Source organism: Lynx rufus, unplaced genomic scaffold (assembly GCF_022079265.1).
Source record: "Lynx rufus isolate CCGP_SWC_20201006 ecotype Redwood Valley unplaced genomic scaffold, mLynRuf1.p SCAF_8, whole genome shotgun sequence".
NCBI lineage: Eukaryota > Metazoa > Chordata > Mammalia > Carnivora > Felidae > Lynx > Lynx rufus.
Genome location: NW_025814896.1, coordinates 30,112,997 through 30,132,454, shown reverse-complemented (window position 1 = coordinate 30,132,454; position 19,458 = coordinate 30,112,997). Strand labels below are relative to the sequence as shown.

Sequence of the window (19,458 nt, the reverse complement as noted above, 5' to 3'; positions counted from 1 at the left end):
TCCCCTACTCATGCTCTGTCTCTCCCTCTGTGTCAAAAATAAATAAAATTTTTAAAAAATTAAACTAATTTAAGTTTGTTGGACCTGTCTTTAAAGTTATCAGCAAAGGCCAAATAAGCTCATGTTATCTCTGTTGCAATTTGTTGATGATAGTTAATTTTGTCTGTCTCAAAGTTTTCATGGGTAATTGTTAAGATAACTTTCAAGGTCCTTGGTAACCTGAAACTTTCCAAATAGGATGGAATGCTAAAGCTTTGATTATTGAACATAGGTTTGTGTTTTTAACTTCTTATTGCTGAGAAATTAAGGCTATTCAGACCTATTGGAAAACATGCTTTGTACTTAATTGGTTCATGAATTTACCATCTAAAAAAATTCTGATGTAAACACCTCTCCATTGGTTACTAAGTCCTCAACTGGAGACTAAGGTTTTCTGAGTTAAAATTCTGATAAATGTACTTAAGACTGATGAAAATCAAGAAAGCAACTCTGTATGTAGGAAAATAGGAGGTATATAAGAAAGATATAAGGAATGGAAATACAGTTTCATTGAGGGTAGAAGAAAGTAATTTTGTCCTAAATGAGACTGGTTATTTGGAAAGAAATGGCTTTGGGACAAAATTTAGAAACAAAAGAAAGTTATAGAAGGTTGAGATGAATGGAATTTTAAAAGTACACTAGTATAAGGTTGAAATCCTGCTTTTCTCTCTGCTCAAATGACCAAGTTTTCTTGAGCTGTTGATCTGCTCTTGATAAGACAATGAAAACAAAGGTTTGTCCTCCAGAAAAATCAAAGTTTTAGGTCTCATCTCTATCAGGTCTTTGATTAGTTAGTTAAAACTTCTGAATGTTAAAGGAGCTAGGTTTTGATAACAACTGTATAATGCTATACATTCACCTTTGGGATCTTTTATTGCCACTTTGGTTGAATATATAAAATTGTAAGATTTGTAATGATCTGTAATCCTATTTAGGATGCACTTATGACTTCTGGGGTTTTAACAAACTTCTCAGGATTTAAATTTTTTTTTTTAACGTTTACTTATTTTTGAGACAGAGAGAGACAGAGCATGAACAGGGGAGGGTCAGAGAGAGAGGGAGACACAGAATCCGAAACAGGCTCCAGGCTCTGAGCTGTCAGCACAGAGCCCGACGCAGGGCTCAAACTCACAGAATGTGAGATCATGACCTGAACCGAAGTCGGACGCTTAACCAACTGAGCCACCCAGGCACCCCGTCAGGATTTAAATGGTAAATGAATTCTTCTTGACCAGTTAGGTCCTTTTATGTGGGATGTTATTTGTAAAAGCTCTGTCATACAATGGTAAACCTTAGATTGTATTGCACAGGTAAATGTTGTAACTGCCCGAATATATGCAATTCCTAAAATTTTAATGTCTTGATATAAGGTCATCATTTAATATTCTGAATACTTGAGATGTTATGTGTCACAGAAATAACCGAATTTCTTTGTCAATTGCATCATAATGAACTCTCATCAGATCTTTAACGATGTCTATTTCTGAGATTTTGCCATTTATAATTGTTCTTATTCTCTCACAAAACGTGTTTCTTCTTCAAGGAGATTTATAAAAAGGACGTTGGGGATAAATACAGGTATTTGACATCTTTAAGATTAATACTAAAATGGGTAAAAATTTCCAGAATTAAAAAGCTGCATTCAAATTGAACAAGAATTAAGAACATGGGATTAAATGAACTAAGGAAGATTATAGTTTTGTGATTCTTGTTGAAAATATTGCTGGCTCCCTAATGTTTCCTCTTCCAGATTAAGGAAACTTTCTCTTAAGATATCTAGGATATACAAAAATGTCATAAAGTATGCATTTGTAAACTGAAGCATTTATCTTTTCTCTGTACATAATTCCCCTGAAATTCAAAACTCTCAATGAGTATTCTTTCTTTCATAGCAATTACAATTGTTTGCATAAATTCAATTAGAATCTGTTCATCTTATAACAGGTCACCATTTGGAAATACTGGTTATTTTACCAAGGCTTTGACTGGAATGTCATATTTGAGGATGACATTCATAGACTCAGATATGACCAGACAACTTTAAGGAATTAGGGTTGGCTTTATAAAACATGGAGCCATAAAGCCCCTTGGAAATGTTGGTGCCTTGCTTACAGAGTTCCCAGGAGCCTCATCAGGTAAGTAAAGAAAGTCACTTCCTGGCAGGTGCAGGAAACTCAGGATATCTTGGGGACCTCATGAAGAGGAATTTGCCCAATTCTACAGGTATTGCAGGCCTGTCTTATGGCAAGTATTTGGCTTGGCTTCTGGCTTGGAGAGGCTACTAAAAGTTCAACCCAGAGATTCCTTATAAAAGGTTCCAACAAAGCAAACTTTGAAAGATCCCCATGATCAATCGCTATTCTTGCTGAGCTTATGTAAATAATTAGGCCAGATTTGTTAAGACTGGATTTGTTCTACAAATGCATTTGTCTCAATTTGGCTGTCTCTGGAAAGGGCGGGGGGGGGGGGTTAGAGAGAACAACTATGTTTCAACAATGCACCGTTATGGATGTTAAATTTTAATTATGATTGCCTTTATTTTTTTTTTCAACGTTTATTTATTTTTGGGACAGAGAGAGAGACAGAGCATGAACAGGGGAGGGCCAGAGAGAGAGGGAGACACAGAATGGGAAACAGGCTCCAGGCTCTGAGCCATCAGCCCAGAGCCTGACGCGGGGCTCGAACTCACGGACTGCGAGATCGTGACCTGGCTGAAGTCAGACGCTTAACCGACTGCGCCACCCAGGCGCCCCTATGATTGCCTTTACATGTTTGTTGTTTGCCTAAACTAGACAACTTGAGATAAACTTCAGAAAATTGTCACAGTATTTCATGTATAGGCAATCTTCTGTGCGTGTTATACTGTGGGGATAATAATAAGACCCCACGGGCGTATGATTATTTAAACAACTGGAAAACAGGATGGATCTCTAAATATGCAACCCATATGTTCCCTAAACCTGATCTGACAGTTAGCAGAAACCCGCCCCTTTCGAAGACTTGGAGGTGGATTTTACAGACATACAACCAAATAGAGGATTCAGTTTCAGGTATCACCCCATGGGTCCATCACTCCAGAGCTAAGAAGGCCAACTCAGAGGAACCCTCAACCTGGCGCAGTGATCCAGATCCAGTCAACCTGCTTAAACTGACCCTCAGAAAGACACTGGCCCCTGAGATCTCCAGCCCTGCTCCAGCAACACACCGGAAGCCGGCTGGCCTGAGCATGGCAGAAGCTTGAGGAATCAACAGGTGGACCAAGCCCAGGGGTTTGGATGCAATCTGCCAGCCCTTGTCCCTTACTGGTGTCGTAGCCCTCATCTTACTTCTTACTGTTGGGCTGATAGAGACTGCACCAACAAGCTGGACATGGGACAAAAGGTGCATGCCAGGTCTCACATACCTCCTCTGGATGGGAGGATTATTAAGTATTGCCTGTATATTATGATAACCTCTCTCACCCTCACGACTGCCGCTTACCCACTTTGCCCCCAGGATTGTTATATGACAATATGACAATAAGGCATTCAGTGCCTTCACCTCCCTCCACAAAGGTTGCTACAAGGGAAAAACACCCACTCTCTGTCAGTCACCCGATGCCCCGAGGACTAAGTATTGGACCATAGAGATAACCCAAAATGTCAGGAACCCATGTTACAACAAGGGCCTCCAGAGAGGGAAGCTTGCTACACTTACCTTCCTCAATGGGGGAATCTCGGGTGGGGAAGGGATGCAGGACAGGGCCCCTCAAAAGGTTAGAAAGGATACCCAGGACAGGGTAATATAAGCCATAAAGGTGACCACTCCCCCCGCAGCCTACCAGGGTTTGAGCCTTTTAGCCCTCAATCAGATGCTTACCAATTCCCCACTCCAATGTTGGACTAACACTACTCTACCAGTCCTCCATAAAATAGATAATCACACCCAAACCTGCTGGATGTGCTTCCCCTCAGCCGGAGGGCTTACTTAGCCACTCCTATCCCTTTGACCTGGGAAGCTCCTGAAAATCTCAAAACCAACACTTCTGTCTTAATTGGACCCCTGGCCCCTGGGATCCGTCTCACAAATGCCAACAATCTAATCTGTATAGTCCCTGAAGGTATGAATGGTACCTCTCTATGCGGAAGAAATAGAACCTTAAAGAGGAATGCAACCCTGTGTTCAACCCCTGGGGTGTTTTATCTGTGTTCTAATTCGGCCTACCGATGCTTAGAGGCCAACTGGACTAAGATATGTTATTCCATCTTCCTAACCCCAGAGATACCCATATACACTGAAGATCAGTTCCTAACAGCCTTTAGCCCCAAGTCCCGGGCTAAATGGGCAGTCCTGCTACCAGTTCTGATAGGAGCAGGAATTGCGACAGGAATAGGAACTGGAATAGAGGACACAGGTTCATCTGTAGGACTATACCATAGACTATCTCAAGAGCTAAATGACATGGAACAGGTGGCAGATTCTCTGGTAACCTTACAAAGCCAAATAAACTCTCTGGCGGCAGTGACCCTCCAAAATAGGCGAGCCCTCGACCTCCTCACTTGAGAAAAAGGAGGGACTTGCATCTTTCTGGGGGAGGAATGTTGCTATTTCGGAAACCAGTCAGGAATAGTTACAACTAAGGTTAAGGAACTCAAGGAAAGAATTCAACATAGACAACAGGAAAATATCAATCGATGGAAAGGATGGGATCCCACGGATTGGGCATCCTGGCTTCCTGCCCTGGTGGGGCCCCTCCTCTCCATAATTTTACTTGTATCCATCTGCCCCTGCATACTGAATGCCGTGGTACATTTTAATAAACATCTTTGGACTCACTTCACATGTTCCCACGTGAAAGTTTCTTAAGGGGCACCTCATTGGCTCAGTTGGAAGACCTTGTATGACTCTTCATCTTGGGGTTGTGGGTTTGAGACCCTACGTTGGGTGTAGAGATTACTAAAAATAAATAAATTTTTTTCAAAAAAGGAGTTTTTTAGAACTGGAATTTCTGGCTCATAGGGACATGCAAGCTTCTTCTGCTTTATTAGGTATTACTAAATTGCTGTCCAAGGTGGTTATATTAATTTATACTCCCACCAAAAGTGTATGAGAGTTTCCATGTTCCCATATTCTGGCAACACTAAATAATGTCAACCTTTTATTTTTATTTATTTATTTTTTTTAATAATGTCAAGCTTTTAAATGTTGTTTTCCAAATTAATGGGTGTGATGGTATCTCATTGTTTTAATTTTCTTCTCTCTCATTCCTAATATCGTGAGCACATTTATGTATGTTTACTGGGTTTATGCATCTTTTTTTTAATGTTTTTTAATTTATTTTTTGAGATAGAGAGAGACAGAGCATGAGCAGGGGAGGGGCAGAGAGAGAGGGAGACACAGAATCTGAAGCAGGCTCCAGGCTCTGAGCTGTCAGCACAGAGCCCGACGCGGGGCTCGAACTCACAGACCATGAGATCATGACCTGAGCTGAAGTTGGATGCCCAACCGACTGAGCCACCCAGGCGCCCCTGGGTTTCTGCATCTTTGAATTGCCAGTTCTTTGTGCATTTTCATATTGAGAGGTTTGTCATTTTTATTGCTTTACAGAATTGATATAATCTGTCAGTAATATTCATGGCAAATATCTTCTCCCAGTGGGTGTCTCGTCTTAAAAAAAACGTTTTATTGAGAAATAATTCACATACCATAGAATTCACCCATTTAAAGTGTACAGTTCATTGGGTTTTAGTTATAGTCACAGATTTATGCAGCCATCACCACAGTCTAATTTTAGAGCATGTTCATCATCTCTTAAAGAGATCCTGCACTTATTAGCAGTCATTGTTCCTTCTCCCTCTCCTCCCAGCCCCTGGCAACTACCAATCTACCTTTTGTCTGCATCAGTTCGCTTATTTTGAGCCTTTCATAAAAATGGCATCATACAATGTGAGATCTTTTGCAACTGTCATCTTTCACTAAGCTTAATGCTTTCAAGTTACATCCATGTTATAGCATGGATGGTTAATTTGGTTGTTTATACCATGTGTTGTACATATGTTTCAAATTTTTATTTTATCAAATACATCAATCTTCTTTAGATTTCTGATTTTTGTCTTGTTCAAGAAATCCTTCCCTTTCCTTGAGTTATAAAGATATTCTCAAATACTCCCGTCAGTTTTTCATATTTGAATTATCTGTTTATTTTGTATATTATGTCACATAGAAGTTTAATTCTTTTCACAAGGGAATTCAGTTGTTCAGTGCTGCTTATTGAACAGTCCACCAGCTCCCCCATAGTTTGTAATGCCCCGTTCATTATATAATGAGGTCTCATATATGTTTAGGTCTGTTTGCCCCTCACCATGCCATTATGATAGTTTTAGAGTGAATGTTAACTACTAAAAGCTTTATGACATATCTAACTATTTGGTAGGGCAAGTTCCCTCTCCTTTTTTTTTTCATAACCAACTTTGCTATTAATGACATAGGGATCAGTTAAGTTCCATTAAAAATATCCTGTTAGCATTTTGTTGGAAATTGCATTTAACTCATAAGAGTATTTGGGGAAGAATCAACATTTTAATGAGCATTTGAATAAACGTGGGATATATTATCTTGTAATCCATGTTTCATTTTGCTACTTTGCTCAGAAGTAAATCCTGAGATAAGAATTTAAGTGCAAGTACCTATTTTGGGAAATAATCCCAGGAAGAACCAGCTGGAGAGTAGGGAAGAGATTCAGGGCAAGGAAAGCAGTTGAAGTGCATGATTTCCAGCAAGTTATCACTGGGCAGCTAGAGCTTATCCTACTGAGGAACCTTGAGAAACGCCATGGAGGGTGTGCTTCTGAGTCATCCTACCTGCGGAGGGATAAGTCGGGATATTCATATAGCAACTCCGTTCAGTCATGGATTGAGGGCTTCCAGCCTGCTGACATGGAAGGTAGGCAGACATGCAGGGAAGTGGTTAAGTGCCAAGGAGCACCAACAGCGTCTGGGAAGCTACCAAAGGGTCTTTTGAAAACTCAGTCTCGGGGCGCCTGGGTGGCGCAGTCGGTTGAGCGTCCGACTTCAGCCAGGTCACGATCTCGCCGTCTGTGAGTTCGAGCCCCGCGTCGGGCTCTGGGCTGATGGCTCAGAGCCTGGAGCCTGTTTCCGATTCTGTGTCTCCCTCTCTCTCTGCCCCTCCCCCATTCATGCTCTGTCTCTCTCTGTCCCAAAAATAAATAAAAACGTTGAAAAAAAAAATTTAAAAAAAAAAAAGAAAACTCAGTCTCTGGGCACCTGAGTGGCTCCATTGGTTGAGTGCCTAACTTTGGCTCAGGTCATGCTCTCACAGTTAGTGAGCTCCAGCCCTGCATCAGGCTCCCTGCTGTCAGCATAGAGCTCCTTTTGGATCCTCTGTCCCTGTCTCACTGTGCCCCTCCCCTGCTGGCCCTCTCTATCTCAAAAAAATAAACATTAAAAAAAATTTAACGTTTTTTATTTATTTTTGAGAGAGAGAGAGAGAGAGACAGAGTGTGGGTGGGGGAGGGGCAGAGAGAGGGGGAGACACAGACTCCAAAGCAGGCTTCAGGCTCTGAGCTGTCACCAAGCAGAGAGCCGGATGCAGGGCCTGAAGCCACGAACGGTGAGATCGTGACCTGAGCCGAAGTTGGACGCTTAACTGACAGAGCTACTTGTGGACACCCCTAAATAAACATTAAAAAAAGAAAAGAAAAGAAAAAAGCATGTTTCTCCCTGTCTAAAGTCTTTTACTGTAGAGAACTCCAAGTTGGCATGGTGTATAGGTTTCTCCACACCAACTACCAGTTCCTTTCCTGCCTCACCCCACCATCTCCTTTTCCAGGAGGTCTTTTCTCTCGCCACATTGAACCACTATCCATCCGTTCCCTCAGAAGCTGCTGGTTTCTGTCAAACCCTCACTTCTCTGCATTTGTTGTTTTCTCTGCGTCTAATGCCCTTCCCTTTTTCTCTTCCTAGAAAACTCTTCTAGAAGGCAGTGGTTGGGAAATGGGCATTGGGGAAAGATAGAGGTAGAATCAAGACTGAGTTCTAATGTAACCAGCATTTGCTTTGCTTAGTGAACACTGCCAGATGACAGGATATAGAGAGCAGAGTATGAAGTTGGGCAGGCTTGAGGGTTTGCAAGAAAAGATGGAACATTGGGGAAAAATAAAAGAGGTTCAGGGAAGGCTGATGAGATTTGCTTTCTGAGCTATGATGTTTTTCTTTATTGTTTCTCCATGAAAATTGCAAAAAAAAAATTATTTGTCAAGGGAAAAACCTGCTCTGATACTTATTTGGGAAAGTCACTTAATCTTTCTGAACCTCAGTTTATTTGTGTATAAGAAATATCTCTAATTCTTACCTTATAGAACTATAGTGAGATATATTAGTTATCTCTTCCTGCATAACAAATTTATATAGATTTCAAGAGAGGAAAATATTGGGGGCGCCTGGGTGGCTCAGTCGGTTAAGCGGCTGACTTCAGCTCAGGCCATGATCTCATGGTCCGTGAGTTCGAGCCCCGCGTCGGGCTCTGTGCTGACAGCTCATTGCCTGGAGCCTGCTTCAGATTCTGTGTCTCCCTCTCTCTGACCCTCCCCCGTTCATGCTCTGTCTCAAAAAAATAAATAAACGTTAAAAAAAAAAAGTTTTAAAACTCATTGAACTGTGCATTTAATTATCCATTTTATTCTAGGGAAACTGTACCCCCAAAACAAAAAGATTATTGGGGAAAAGCTTTTCATAAGATCCTCATTAAATAGATTCCGCATATAGTACCTCAGATCTAGGAGGTACTATGAGGAGAATTGCCAGATTTAGGGGGGCCCTGTTAAATTTGAATCATATCTAATTGTTTATGCATATGTACAATGATATAAAAGAAAACTATTATATGGGATACATGCTAAAAAGTAATTGTTATTTAAATGAAATAAATTATAAGTATCTAAATTATATACTTCTTCCTTTAATTATATTTTTTTGACCTTTTGGTTCTTTTTTAATAGTTACTTGTTTTGTGGAATTTGCTTATGAAAGTCCTTGAAAATACCATGTAAGTTCATTTCCTTTGTATCATAGCTTTTACAGTGGTCACATCTAACTTCTTTAGTTCTTTTGTCTATTGATCATTCATTAATGGAAAATATGTTCAACATTAGCATCATGAGCCAGTATACCGAACATGTACTAGGATAAAGTTGACAACCTTGAAAACTGCTCTTTAAATTTGGTTTCTTGAAGCCAATACCATCTTTCATGGCATGACTTGCTTTTCCATTCCTCAGTATTATGTTGTATCTCTTACTCAATAACTTTTTAAAATGTCCACTAACAAAACACAGCATTATTAATTTTTATTCCTTTCTTCTTCACTACTACACAAGGCGATTCCACTTGTTCCCAGGCTGTCAGATATGAGTATTTAGCAATATCCATGTAAAAAAATCAAATTCTTTGTAAGATGAAATCCATTTCAAAAAGTAGTCATGACAGGTGCTTGTAAGAATTATCCACTTCAAGTTAGAATTTCTTTTCCTTTTCATAAGCAGTGTTGTCCCTTTTAAGAACAGTCTTGATACTTAAAGGGATAAATTTTTCTTCATCAGTCTTTCCTTTAATACATACAACAGTTCCCTTAAGCAATGGGGTGTTGCAATAACACTTTTCTTTTCAGTTTGCATAATCCAATTGCTAAGAAGATATTGTAAACTATGAACAAGAAATAAATTGGTTTCCCTTAATGGATTGTTTTTATTATTTTTTTAATGTTTATTCATTCTTGAGACAGAGAGAGAGACAGAGCATGAACGAGGGAGGGTCAGAGAGAGAGGGAGACACAGAATCTGAAGCAGGCTCCAGGCTCTGAGCTGTCAGCACAGAGCCCAACACGGGGCTCGAACTCACGGAGTGTGAGATCATGACCTGAGCCGAAGTCGGCCACTCAACCAACTGAGACACCCAGGCACCCCTAATGGATTGTTTTTAAAGCCAGTAAGAATTTTGGGAGCTTTTTTTTTTTTTTTTTTTTTTTTTTTTTTAAGAATGAAAGTAAGATTCCAGTGCTTCAAACAGAGAATTCTCTCAACTCCATTTGTTAAAGAGAGCTAACAAGAGAAATGAAAAATACAAAATGCCAGCAAAATCACAAAATCCCTTAATTGTTCAGTTTGAATTGTACAAATGCTGGCATAAGAAACAATTAAAAAAAAACAATTTCATGACAATTACATCAAAGAAATGGAAGGACATGAACTGCCATTTTAGCAACCTTATGCACAATATAAGCAGGACAGCCAACAGCTTCCGTAGAATCATTCATGCTTTACCTTCAGCTTTGAATAGACAATGTCTGCACTTCGTGCAAACATCTACCAACATTTGTATTTGTATGATTTCCACCAAAAGCAGTACAATTTTCTTCATTAACTCCTAACTCGATTAGAGTCTGAACAAAAATTTTCTCTTGTGTCTGAAGTCTCGTTTGGAAGGGATTTTCTCAAAATAGCCTTACAAATGAGCCTTTTCACAAGAAGAGTATTGCACAAAGGAAAAAGTTTTCTGCATTGTCAATCATTACTTGCATCCATGATAATGCCGTCAAAAGATGAACCATTTAGAGCTTTAATAATCACTACAACAGCAAATGGAGTCATTTCATTTTCAATTACTGCAGTAGATTTTTTGTCGTGGCATTTGAAATTTTGCTTACAGCTTTGGAATTAGAAAATACTTCAGGTAGGTCAACTAATCTTTGACAAAGCAAGAAACAATATCCGATGAAAAAAAGACAGTCTCTTCAATAAATGGTGTGGAGAAAACTGGAGTGACATATAGAAGAACGAAACTGGACCACTTTCTTACACCATACACAAAAATAAATTCAAAATGGATGAAAGACCTAAATGTGAGATGGGAAACCATCAAAATCCTAGAGGAGAACACAGGCAGCAACCTCTTTGACCTCAGCCAGAGCAACTTCTTACTAGACACGTCACAGAAGGCAAAGGAAACAAAAGCAAACATGAACTGTTGGGACTCATCACGATAAAAAAGCTTCTGCACAGAGAAGGAAACAATCAACAAAACTAAAAGCCTATGGAATGGGAGAAGATATTTGTAAATGACCTGAGAAAGGATTGGTAACCAAAATCTATAAAGAATTGATCAAACTCAGCACCCAAAAAACCCAAACAACCCAGTTAAGAAATGGGCAGAAGGTGTGAACAGACATTTTCCAAAGAAGACATCCAGGTGGCTAACAGCCACATGAAAACATGCTCAACGTAATTCATTATCAGGGAAATATAAATCAAAACAACGATGAGATATACCACCTCACCCCTGTCAGAATGGCTAAAATTAACAACACAGAAAACAACAGATGTTGGCAAGGATGCAGGGAAAGGGAAACCCTCTTGCACTGCTGATGGGAATGCAAACTGATGCAGCCACTCTGGAGAACAGCATGGAGGCTCCCCTCAAAAAAATAAAAATAGGGGTAGCTGGGTGGCTCAGTCGGTTAGGTGTCGATTTTAGTTCAGGTCATGATCCTACGGTTTTTGAGTTTGAGCCCCACATTGGGCCCACTGCTGTCAGCACAGAGCCCTCTTGGAATCCTCTGTCCCCCTCACTCTCTGCCCCTTCCCTGCTCATGCTCTCTCTCAAAAATAAATAACTATTAAAAAAAAAAAAAGAAATGATGCTGAGACAACTGGATAGCCACATGCAAAAGAATGAAGTTGGACCCCGTTACCTCACACCAAATATAAAAATTAACTCAAAATGTACCAAATGTACTCAAATGTGCCTAAATTTAAGAGCCAAAACTGTTAAACTCTTAGAAGAAAATGTGGGGGTAAATCCTTGTGACCTTGAATTAGGCACTGGTTTGTTAGATCTGACACCAAAACACAAGCAACAAAAAGAAAAAAGAGATAAATTTGGATATCATCAAAATTAAAAATTTTGTGCTTCAAAGGACACTATCAGGAATGTGAAAAGACAACCCACAGAATGGGAAAAATTTTTTTTGCAAACCATATAGCTGATAAGGGACTTTTATCTAGAATATATAAAGAACTATTATGGGGTGCCTGGGTGGCTCAGTAGGTTGGGCATCTAGCTTCTGCTCAGGTCGTGATCTCATGGTTCGCGAGTTCAAGCCCCACATCTAGCTCTGCAATGACAGTGCTGAGAGCCTACTTGGGATTCTCTCCCTCCCTCTCTGCCTCTTGCCCACTCATGCTTTTTTCTCTCAAAATAAATAAATATTTTTTAAAAAAGAACTATTACAACTTAATAAAAATAACCAGATAAAAAAAGAGGCAAAAGCTCTGAACAGACATTTCTCCAAATGGCTAATAAGTAGATGAAAAGATTCTCAACATCGTTAGCTATCAGGGAAATGTCGACCAAAACCTCAATGACATACCACTTCACACCCATTAAGATGGCTATAATAAAAATATACATAATAATAAATATTGCTGAGGATTTGGAGAAATTGAAACTTGCATATATTGCTAGTGAGAATGTAAATGGTGCAGCTGCTTTGAAAAATAGTTTGGAAGATCCTCAAAAGCTTAAAGAGTTACTATATGATCTAGTAAACTGAAAACATATGTCTCACTAGAACTTGTACATTAATGTTTTCATAGCAGCATTAGCTAAAAAACATAGTAAAAATGTGGAAATAACGTCAATGTACATCAACTGATAAGTGGATAAGAAAGACGTGATTTTTCCATGCAATGGAATATTATAACCATAAATGTGAAGTTTTAATACATGCTACAACATAGATAAATCTTGAAAACATTATGCTAAATGAAATGTCAGTCACGAAGGACCACATAGTTATAATTCCATTTGTAGGAAATGTTGAGAATGGACAAATCCATAGAGAGAGAGAAAGATTCATGGTTGCCTAAGGCTGGGACCATTGGAGAGAAATGGGGGAATGGCTGCTTTAAGGTGTAGGTTTTCTTGTTGGGGCGATGAAAATGTTCTAAGTTTGGTTGTGGTGGTGACTGTACAAATTTGTGAACACACCCATAGAACTGCAAAAAAAAAAAAAAAAAGTAAAGAAAAAGATAATAGCAACCATCGCAAGAACTGAAAAGGTTGTATTTGATAAATCCCATGGCTGTGTCCTTGAATTTGTCACAAGTCCAAACTCCTATCACTAATGGTAGCTGGGAGGTGAATCTTGAAAGGATTGTGAACTTCAGATTAAAAAAAAGAAAATTGAACTCAGTATCTGATGCAGAAAAAGATGAACTTCTCTGCCTGCAAAGGAGAGCTGTACTTGTAAAGCACAGCCTCCCTGAACAAAGCCAGAGGTGATCTTATATGTTTTGGGAAGCCCCGCGTTCAGGGATTGGAGGTATTTCAGAAGCAGAAGCATCCAGCTCCCTATGAACTGACTTCCAGCAGTGTTAGTGTGGTCTCTAAGGCAGCTGGAGACCCGGGTAACTTCTGAAGCTTGGTCACCCGAGCGAGACACTTGCTGATTGGCTGATGTCTTGAAGCGTGGAGCTGCCAATGATTGGCTGACTTTCAGAAGCTAGGGGCTGTCATTGATTTACTAACTTTCAGATGCATAGTTACCGGAGTGAAGCTGTTGTTGACTGGCTGATTTTCAGAAGCATAGCCACTGGAGTGAAGCAGTCACTGATTGGCTGATTTTCAGAGCTTGTGTTTTGATGTGAAATTATCTCTAAATAATGGTAGTTACTTGTTCACGACTCGAAACTTGAGCCAAGAGAAGTCCTTTTTTGAATAGGAATACGTACTTTTAATTTCTAGTCCTTTCTTTTGGTCTTCCCTCAGCTAAACCTGCTGGAGGATCTATAGGTATTATCCAGATCTTTTTATTTGCAGAGGTAGGATATTTCAACTAGAGTTACCATTTAAGCGATTTAAGCTCCAATTACCTTGGCGGAAAAATTGTTCTAATATGTTTGTAATTGATTGCAAAAAGATGGATACGGGGCACGTAAGGCATCCTGACAAGTCAATAAGGGACGCAAAACAAAATCGAAATATGTCCTGCATAAGTGAAACTCCTGATAACCCTAACAATTAAGTATTTCCCCCATTTTACACACGAAAAGACTGAGTCTCGGTGCGTTAGGTTTCTCATAAGGACAGGTCGAGCCAGGATCTGAACAGTAAAGGGCAGGGATCCTCTGAGAACCTATGAGCCCCTGACGCCCGTGCCCTGCGCACGAGGGTGAGCACACTGCTAACCTGAGGTCGGCTAGGAATCGGCAGGATGTTTGAAGGGAGGGTGCGCAACTGATTAGCAGCGGGGAAGGAAAGAGAAGCGAGGCACCGGCCTGGGACATCTGGAAGACCGGGAGGAGAACCCGGGTAGTGCTTTAGGTTCTCGCGGCGCCCCGGGACCTGGCTGCTACAGCGGAAGGCTTCGCTGGAGGCCGAAGCCGGCAGAGTGGGGCGGGACGCGGTAAGGCCCCGCCCCCGGGCGCGTCCGTGTGCGTGGCTGGGGGCGCAGTAGAGTCCCACTCCATGATGCGGGATCTGAGGACTGGGCAGAGCCCTGGCGTGGAAGCCCTCACCGTAGGGACCGGCATTCCCAACGTCCCGCCGGGCCGCCTCGCAGCTTAAGGAGGGCGCGGCCCTGCGGCGGTGCGCCCACCCTCATCCCAGCGGGTGCCGACGCCCCCATCCACGCTCTGTGCGCGCCTCCGGCCCCGCCCCCGCCTCGACGTGCCCCCCGCGCGCCGCGCCCCCCGCCCACCCGGCACGCCCAGCCGCCCCGCCCGGCAGCCGCGGGCCTGGAGCTGCCCCGCGGGCCTGAGCGACCCTCGCAGCCGCAGCGTCCTCCTCCGCCGCCATGGACGTGTATGCCCCGCACCGGCTGGGGCTACTCCGCGGGCGGTTCCCCGGCGGCCCCGGCCGCGGGTCGCCCTCCGTCAGGTACGCGGGCCGATGCCGCAGAGGGGAGGCCGGGCTGGGGGTTGCGGACTGTTGGGGTCTGGCGACGCCTCCCGCCGCAGGGCGTGGTCCGACATGGCTTCCTTGCAGATGGTTTTCCCTAAACGGCTGCCAGAGAAACGTTTCCCCAGGAACGGCGCCGTGTGTAGCGGCTCCCACAATGGCTCCCCTGTAGACAACTCCACAGCGTCTCCTCTATAGAGACCCCCTACTATGACATCTCCGCCTCCGTAGGTTTCTCCCAGAAAAGATTTCCCTGTGGAGAACCTCCGCAGTGGGTTCTCTATGCGTAACTCATTTGCCTTCCCCTTGGAATATTTCCCCCAGAAAAGGTTATCTATGGAGACCCCCCCCCCACAGTATTCCCCTGGATATAACCCCCAGTTAGGTTCCCCCAGAAACGACTTCCGTATAAATCTCTTCTACAGTAGGTCTTCTCTAGAGCCTTTCCCTTGACAGCCGCGTCCCTAAAGAGTGCCCCCCTCCCGCCCCCTGCATATACACACGCTGACAGCATCTTCCTTATTGCGCATTCCCCCACCTCCCCATGCCCCAGCCTGCATCGCGACGCTCCCTCATTCCACAATAGGGAGCTCAGGTTGGGGGAAGGTGGAGGTCATTAGGCTCGCAGGAGAGAAAACTAACCGGACAAATAGGAAAAAGAGGCCAGAACTCCCGAAATTAGCGGACCCCAACCCCTGAGGAGTTGGCAGACCCCAAGCCCCTGAGGTTAGAGACCGAGCCTCTGGGTGCTTCGGTATGGAGATATTGGGGAGGGTCCCCGCCCCCCCTTTCGTTAAAGGAAGATCCATTTCCGATTTCTGCTCCCAGTGCCTTTGGGGCTGACCTTGATAGTCTGGGCATTGTTTGCGATGGAGCTGTTATGGGGCCGCCCGCAGAGAACGGAGATTGGAATGAAGGAGCATTTGCGGCCGAGATCGTTGAGAGGGAAGAAAGGAGAGAGAGCGGAATGGGCTTTGGGACTGCTAAACTGTCATTAAATCAGAAGAGCGATTTTTTGTTTTCCTTTTTCTGTATTTTAGCAGTTTAGCAAAGAAAATATGTTCCCTTGAAAGGAAGCTGTTAACTTATATGTTAAAATGGCTTTTCTTGTATTCTTGTTACGGTACTTAAAGCATTGTATTTTTAACTTTTTGCTCGCCAATCTGTTTTGTTTTTGTTTTGTTTTAACAAGAACAAATTCACGGAGAGCAAGAACTAAATCTTAGAATCCTGTATCTCTCTTACTTCCTGGCATTCCTTCCCCCACCCCAGCAACTAATGCACATTTGTTGAGTGAATAAAGAATGGAGGAGGTAGGGCTCGATACCCATTTGCATTTGGGAGTCCTAATTTGCTTCAAATTTGGCAGGTGACATTGTTGGAACTCCTGCTCTGCCCTTCAGTGGAATTTCTTGTGTTCCAAGTGTTTAGCTGCTTATGGTAACCATCTCCAATCTGTCCTAACATTTCTGGCAGCCACTTTCACTGTTAGAAAATATTTGAACTCTGTACAGAATAGAAACTGTGGAGGATACTTTTTTTTTTTTAAGTAGGCTCCATTCCGAACAGTGGGCTTGAACTCGTGACCCTGAGATCAAGAGTTGCATGCTCTACCTGCTAAACTAGATAGACACTCCTGCACAGAATACTTTAGAATTTAAAGCAGCCATCCATTAAATCTAAGCTCTGTGTAGACGTGGGGTTGATCCTAGATCATCTTCAGCTTAGGAATCTTGAGTCTTTGAAACTTTTAGGAGAAAAAAGCTTCTCAGTGAGGGGCGCCTGGGTGGCTCAGTCGGTTGATCGACCGACTTCGGCTCAGGTCATGATCTCGCGGTTCGTGAGTTCAAGCCCCGAGTCGGGCTCTGTGCTGACAGCTCAGAGCCTGGAGCCTGTTCGGATTCTGTGTCTCCCTCTCTCTCTCTCTGACCCTCCCCTGTTCATGCTCTGTCTCTCTCTGTCTCAAAAATAAATAAACGTTAAAAAAAAAAAAAAGCTTCTCAGTGAAATCCATCTCTAACTGCTGCCTTTCTTGTTTCTAGGAGCATGACAGTGCACAGCATTTTTTTAAATTAGTATTTTTATGTTAGATTAATGTTGTTAATCATAAACTCTGAATCTTAAGTGGTTTGAGTGAAACTTGTTAGTCCTCAGACAAAGGATAATGCAAGGAACCGCAAGGCCTGGCTGTTCTATATACCTTTGGTAAAAGAAATTTAGTCAAGGTTCCCCCCCTTTTTCCTACCTCCACAGAACTGAACATGCTTTTTTACTCATTTAAGCCTTTCCCTGACTTTGGGCATTGAATGGCAGGTATGGGCTTAGCACTTTCCTGTCACCCATATTTGGCTGCTTTGCTGCACTCTGACTCCTGACTGATGAGAGAGGCAGGCCTAACTGGTGAAGTCACATTCCTAAAGACCCATAGATAGTACTTTGCAAGTGTGTGGTTCTCTTCTAGCAATGGAGTTCATTTTCACAGATGGAGAATAGAGATCAGGAGTTAAAATGATACTTAGAACTAGAAGCTTCTTTATCAGGATATGGTAGTCATCATTGTTGCCCATCAACTATTTTTGGCTTCCACCTCCTGGGCATGTGCTGCAATTATACTTGCTTGCCCCCTTGAAGTTGGGTATGGCCTTATGAGTTGTCTTTGATGAGTGAAGTGTGCTCAGAAATGGTAAAAGCTTCTGGTGTGTAATTTGCCACTATCTTTCCCTCTCTTATGGTGACTGTTAGTGCTTCAGCTGGTGGCTTGTCCATTAGTCTGGTACCCCAGAGCAAACCTCCAGGTAACCTATGTTTGACATGTAGAGCAAGTAGTAAACCTTCATTGTTTGAAGCCACTGAGATTTTGGAGTTATTACCAAGTAACTATCTTGACTTGTACTAAGGAACCAGTGGAAATAGCTGAAATATGCTTTCCTCTTTCAAAAATCTTTTTCTGCAGAGGGACCTGATCCTGCTCAGGACTTGTTTATTAGTTTAAATTTTACTGGTCTTTATACACATATCACCTGTGCTAGGTGTTGTGGATTCAGACAAGGCAGGCCCTGCCCTCAAAGAGCTCCTTTATAAGTGGAAAGAGAAATAGCAAAAATCATAATAAAGAGTGTTGAGAAGAAAAAGGGCTGAAGGAACAATAATGTTGGAAGGCATAGTCGGTTTTGAGCTCAACTGTTGGAAGGATGAGGTTGCCATTACCTATACTGGAAACACTGGAATTAGAGCAGGTTTGTAGAGAAAATAGAGTTCAGTTTTGGCTTTATTCATTTTGAGTTGCCTAATAGATATCCAGATGGAGATATTAGATCTGGAGTTGAGGAGAAAGACTGGGACTGGAACTACCATGCTGATGACTCCCACATTTTTATTTTATCTATGAGACTGGGTAGAGATCCAGGGAGTAAATGTAGATAGAGAAGAAGACCAGCATCCAAGCCCTGGGATATTCCATATAGGAAAGACAGTGTAGAAATGGTTTCCAGTTTGGAAACCATAATGGACAGTGGCTTCCTACTTTTGAGATAGGAAAAAAATACAGGACACTGTATTTGACAGGAAAGTCAAATGACGGATACTGTTGATGAGCTGGTGAGACTAAGAATAGACCATTAGATTTGTTAACATGAGGTCATCTGTGACCTTGACAAGAACAGGTTTGGTGCAGTGGGTTTAAGAAAAAATGGGAGAAGAATTGAAGACAGTGAGTATAGATAGCCATAATGATGTTGTTTCAAGGATTGAAGAGCAGAGCCCTATGGGTATGGCTATGACAGACAGCAAAATAATAGGGTGTGGCTATAAGAGAGAGCAGAGTAATAGGGCTGTGGTTGGAAGAGTGGAAGTGTTAGAGTTCTTTTTGGTTTTAGGTGGGCAGACATTATAATCCATCTGAAAATGTTTGAAGTTGATTAGTAATGATGGCGTACAGAGAGGCAAATTGGTGATTAAAGAGAGAGAAGGGAAAATTGCAGGGGTGAAGTCCTTGAGCAGGTGAGAGGGAATAGGGTCTAGGACATAAATGGATACATTGGTCTCACACTAGATAGGTACATGGACAGTTCATCTTTGGTGAGTGTATGGACCCAAATGCTGGTGGGTTGGTGATCGAGAAGCTAAAAATCTTTAGGGAATGTAGAGAACTGAATGACCCAGAGGTTTGTAGGTATTTATAACAAGAAGGGATAGTGGAAGAAGGGATAACGGGTAGTTACTGTTGGATGACATGGAGAAATCAGCCAAAATAAAATAAAGCAAAAAGTTTAATTAATTAATTTTCTCAAAACCAGAAGACATGAGTTTCCAGATTAAAAGGACTCACCATTAGTCCAGCACAACTAATTTAAAAATATCCATGCCAAGGTAGAACATCATGAAATTTTTGAGCACTATAAAGACAAATCACATAGATAGGGTCAGGAATCATAGTATTGTAGCAAAATTGGAAACTAGAAGCTAATGG

General features: G+C 42.0%; 1 protein-coding gene across 1 annotated transcript in view; it reads left to right on the top strand.

The window, feature by feature from the left end:
* The first annotated feature begins 14,886 nt into the window (after positions 1-14,886).
* The window catches only part of DNAAF9 (dynein axonemal assembly factor 9), a 131,559-nt gene continuing 126,987 nt past the window's right edge, over positions 14,887-19,458 (top strand). The window contains exon 1 of the mRNA XM_047069165.1: positions 14,887-14,969. Coding sequence (XP_046925121.1) covers positions 14,887-14,969 — 83 coding nt within the window. The remainder of the gene's footprint in view (positions 14,970-19,458) is intronic.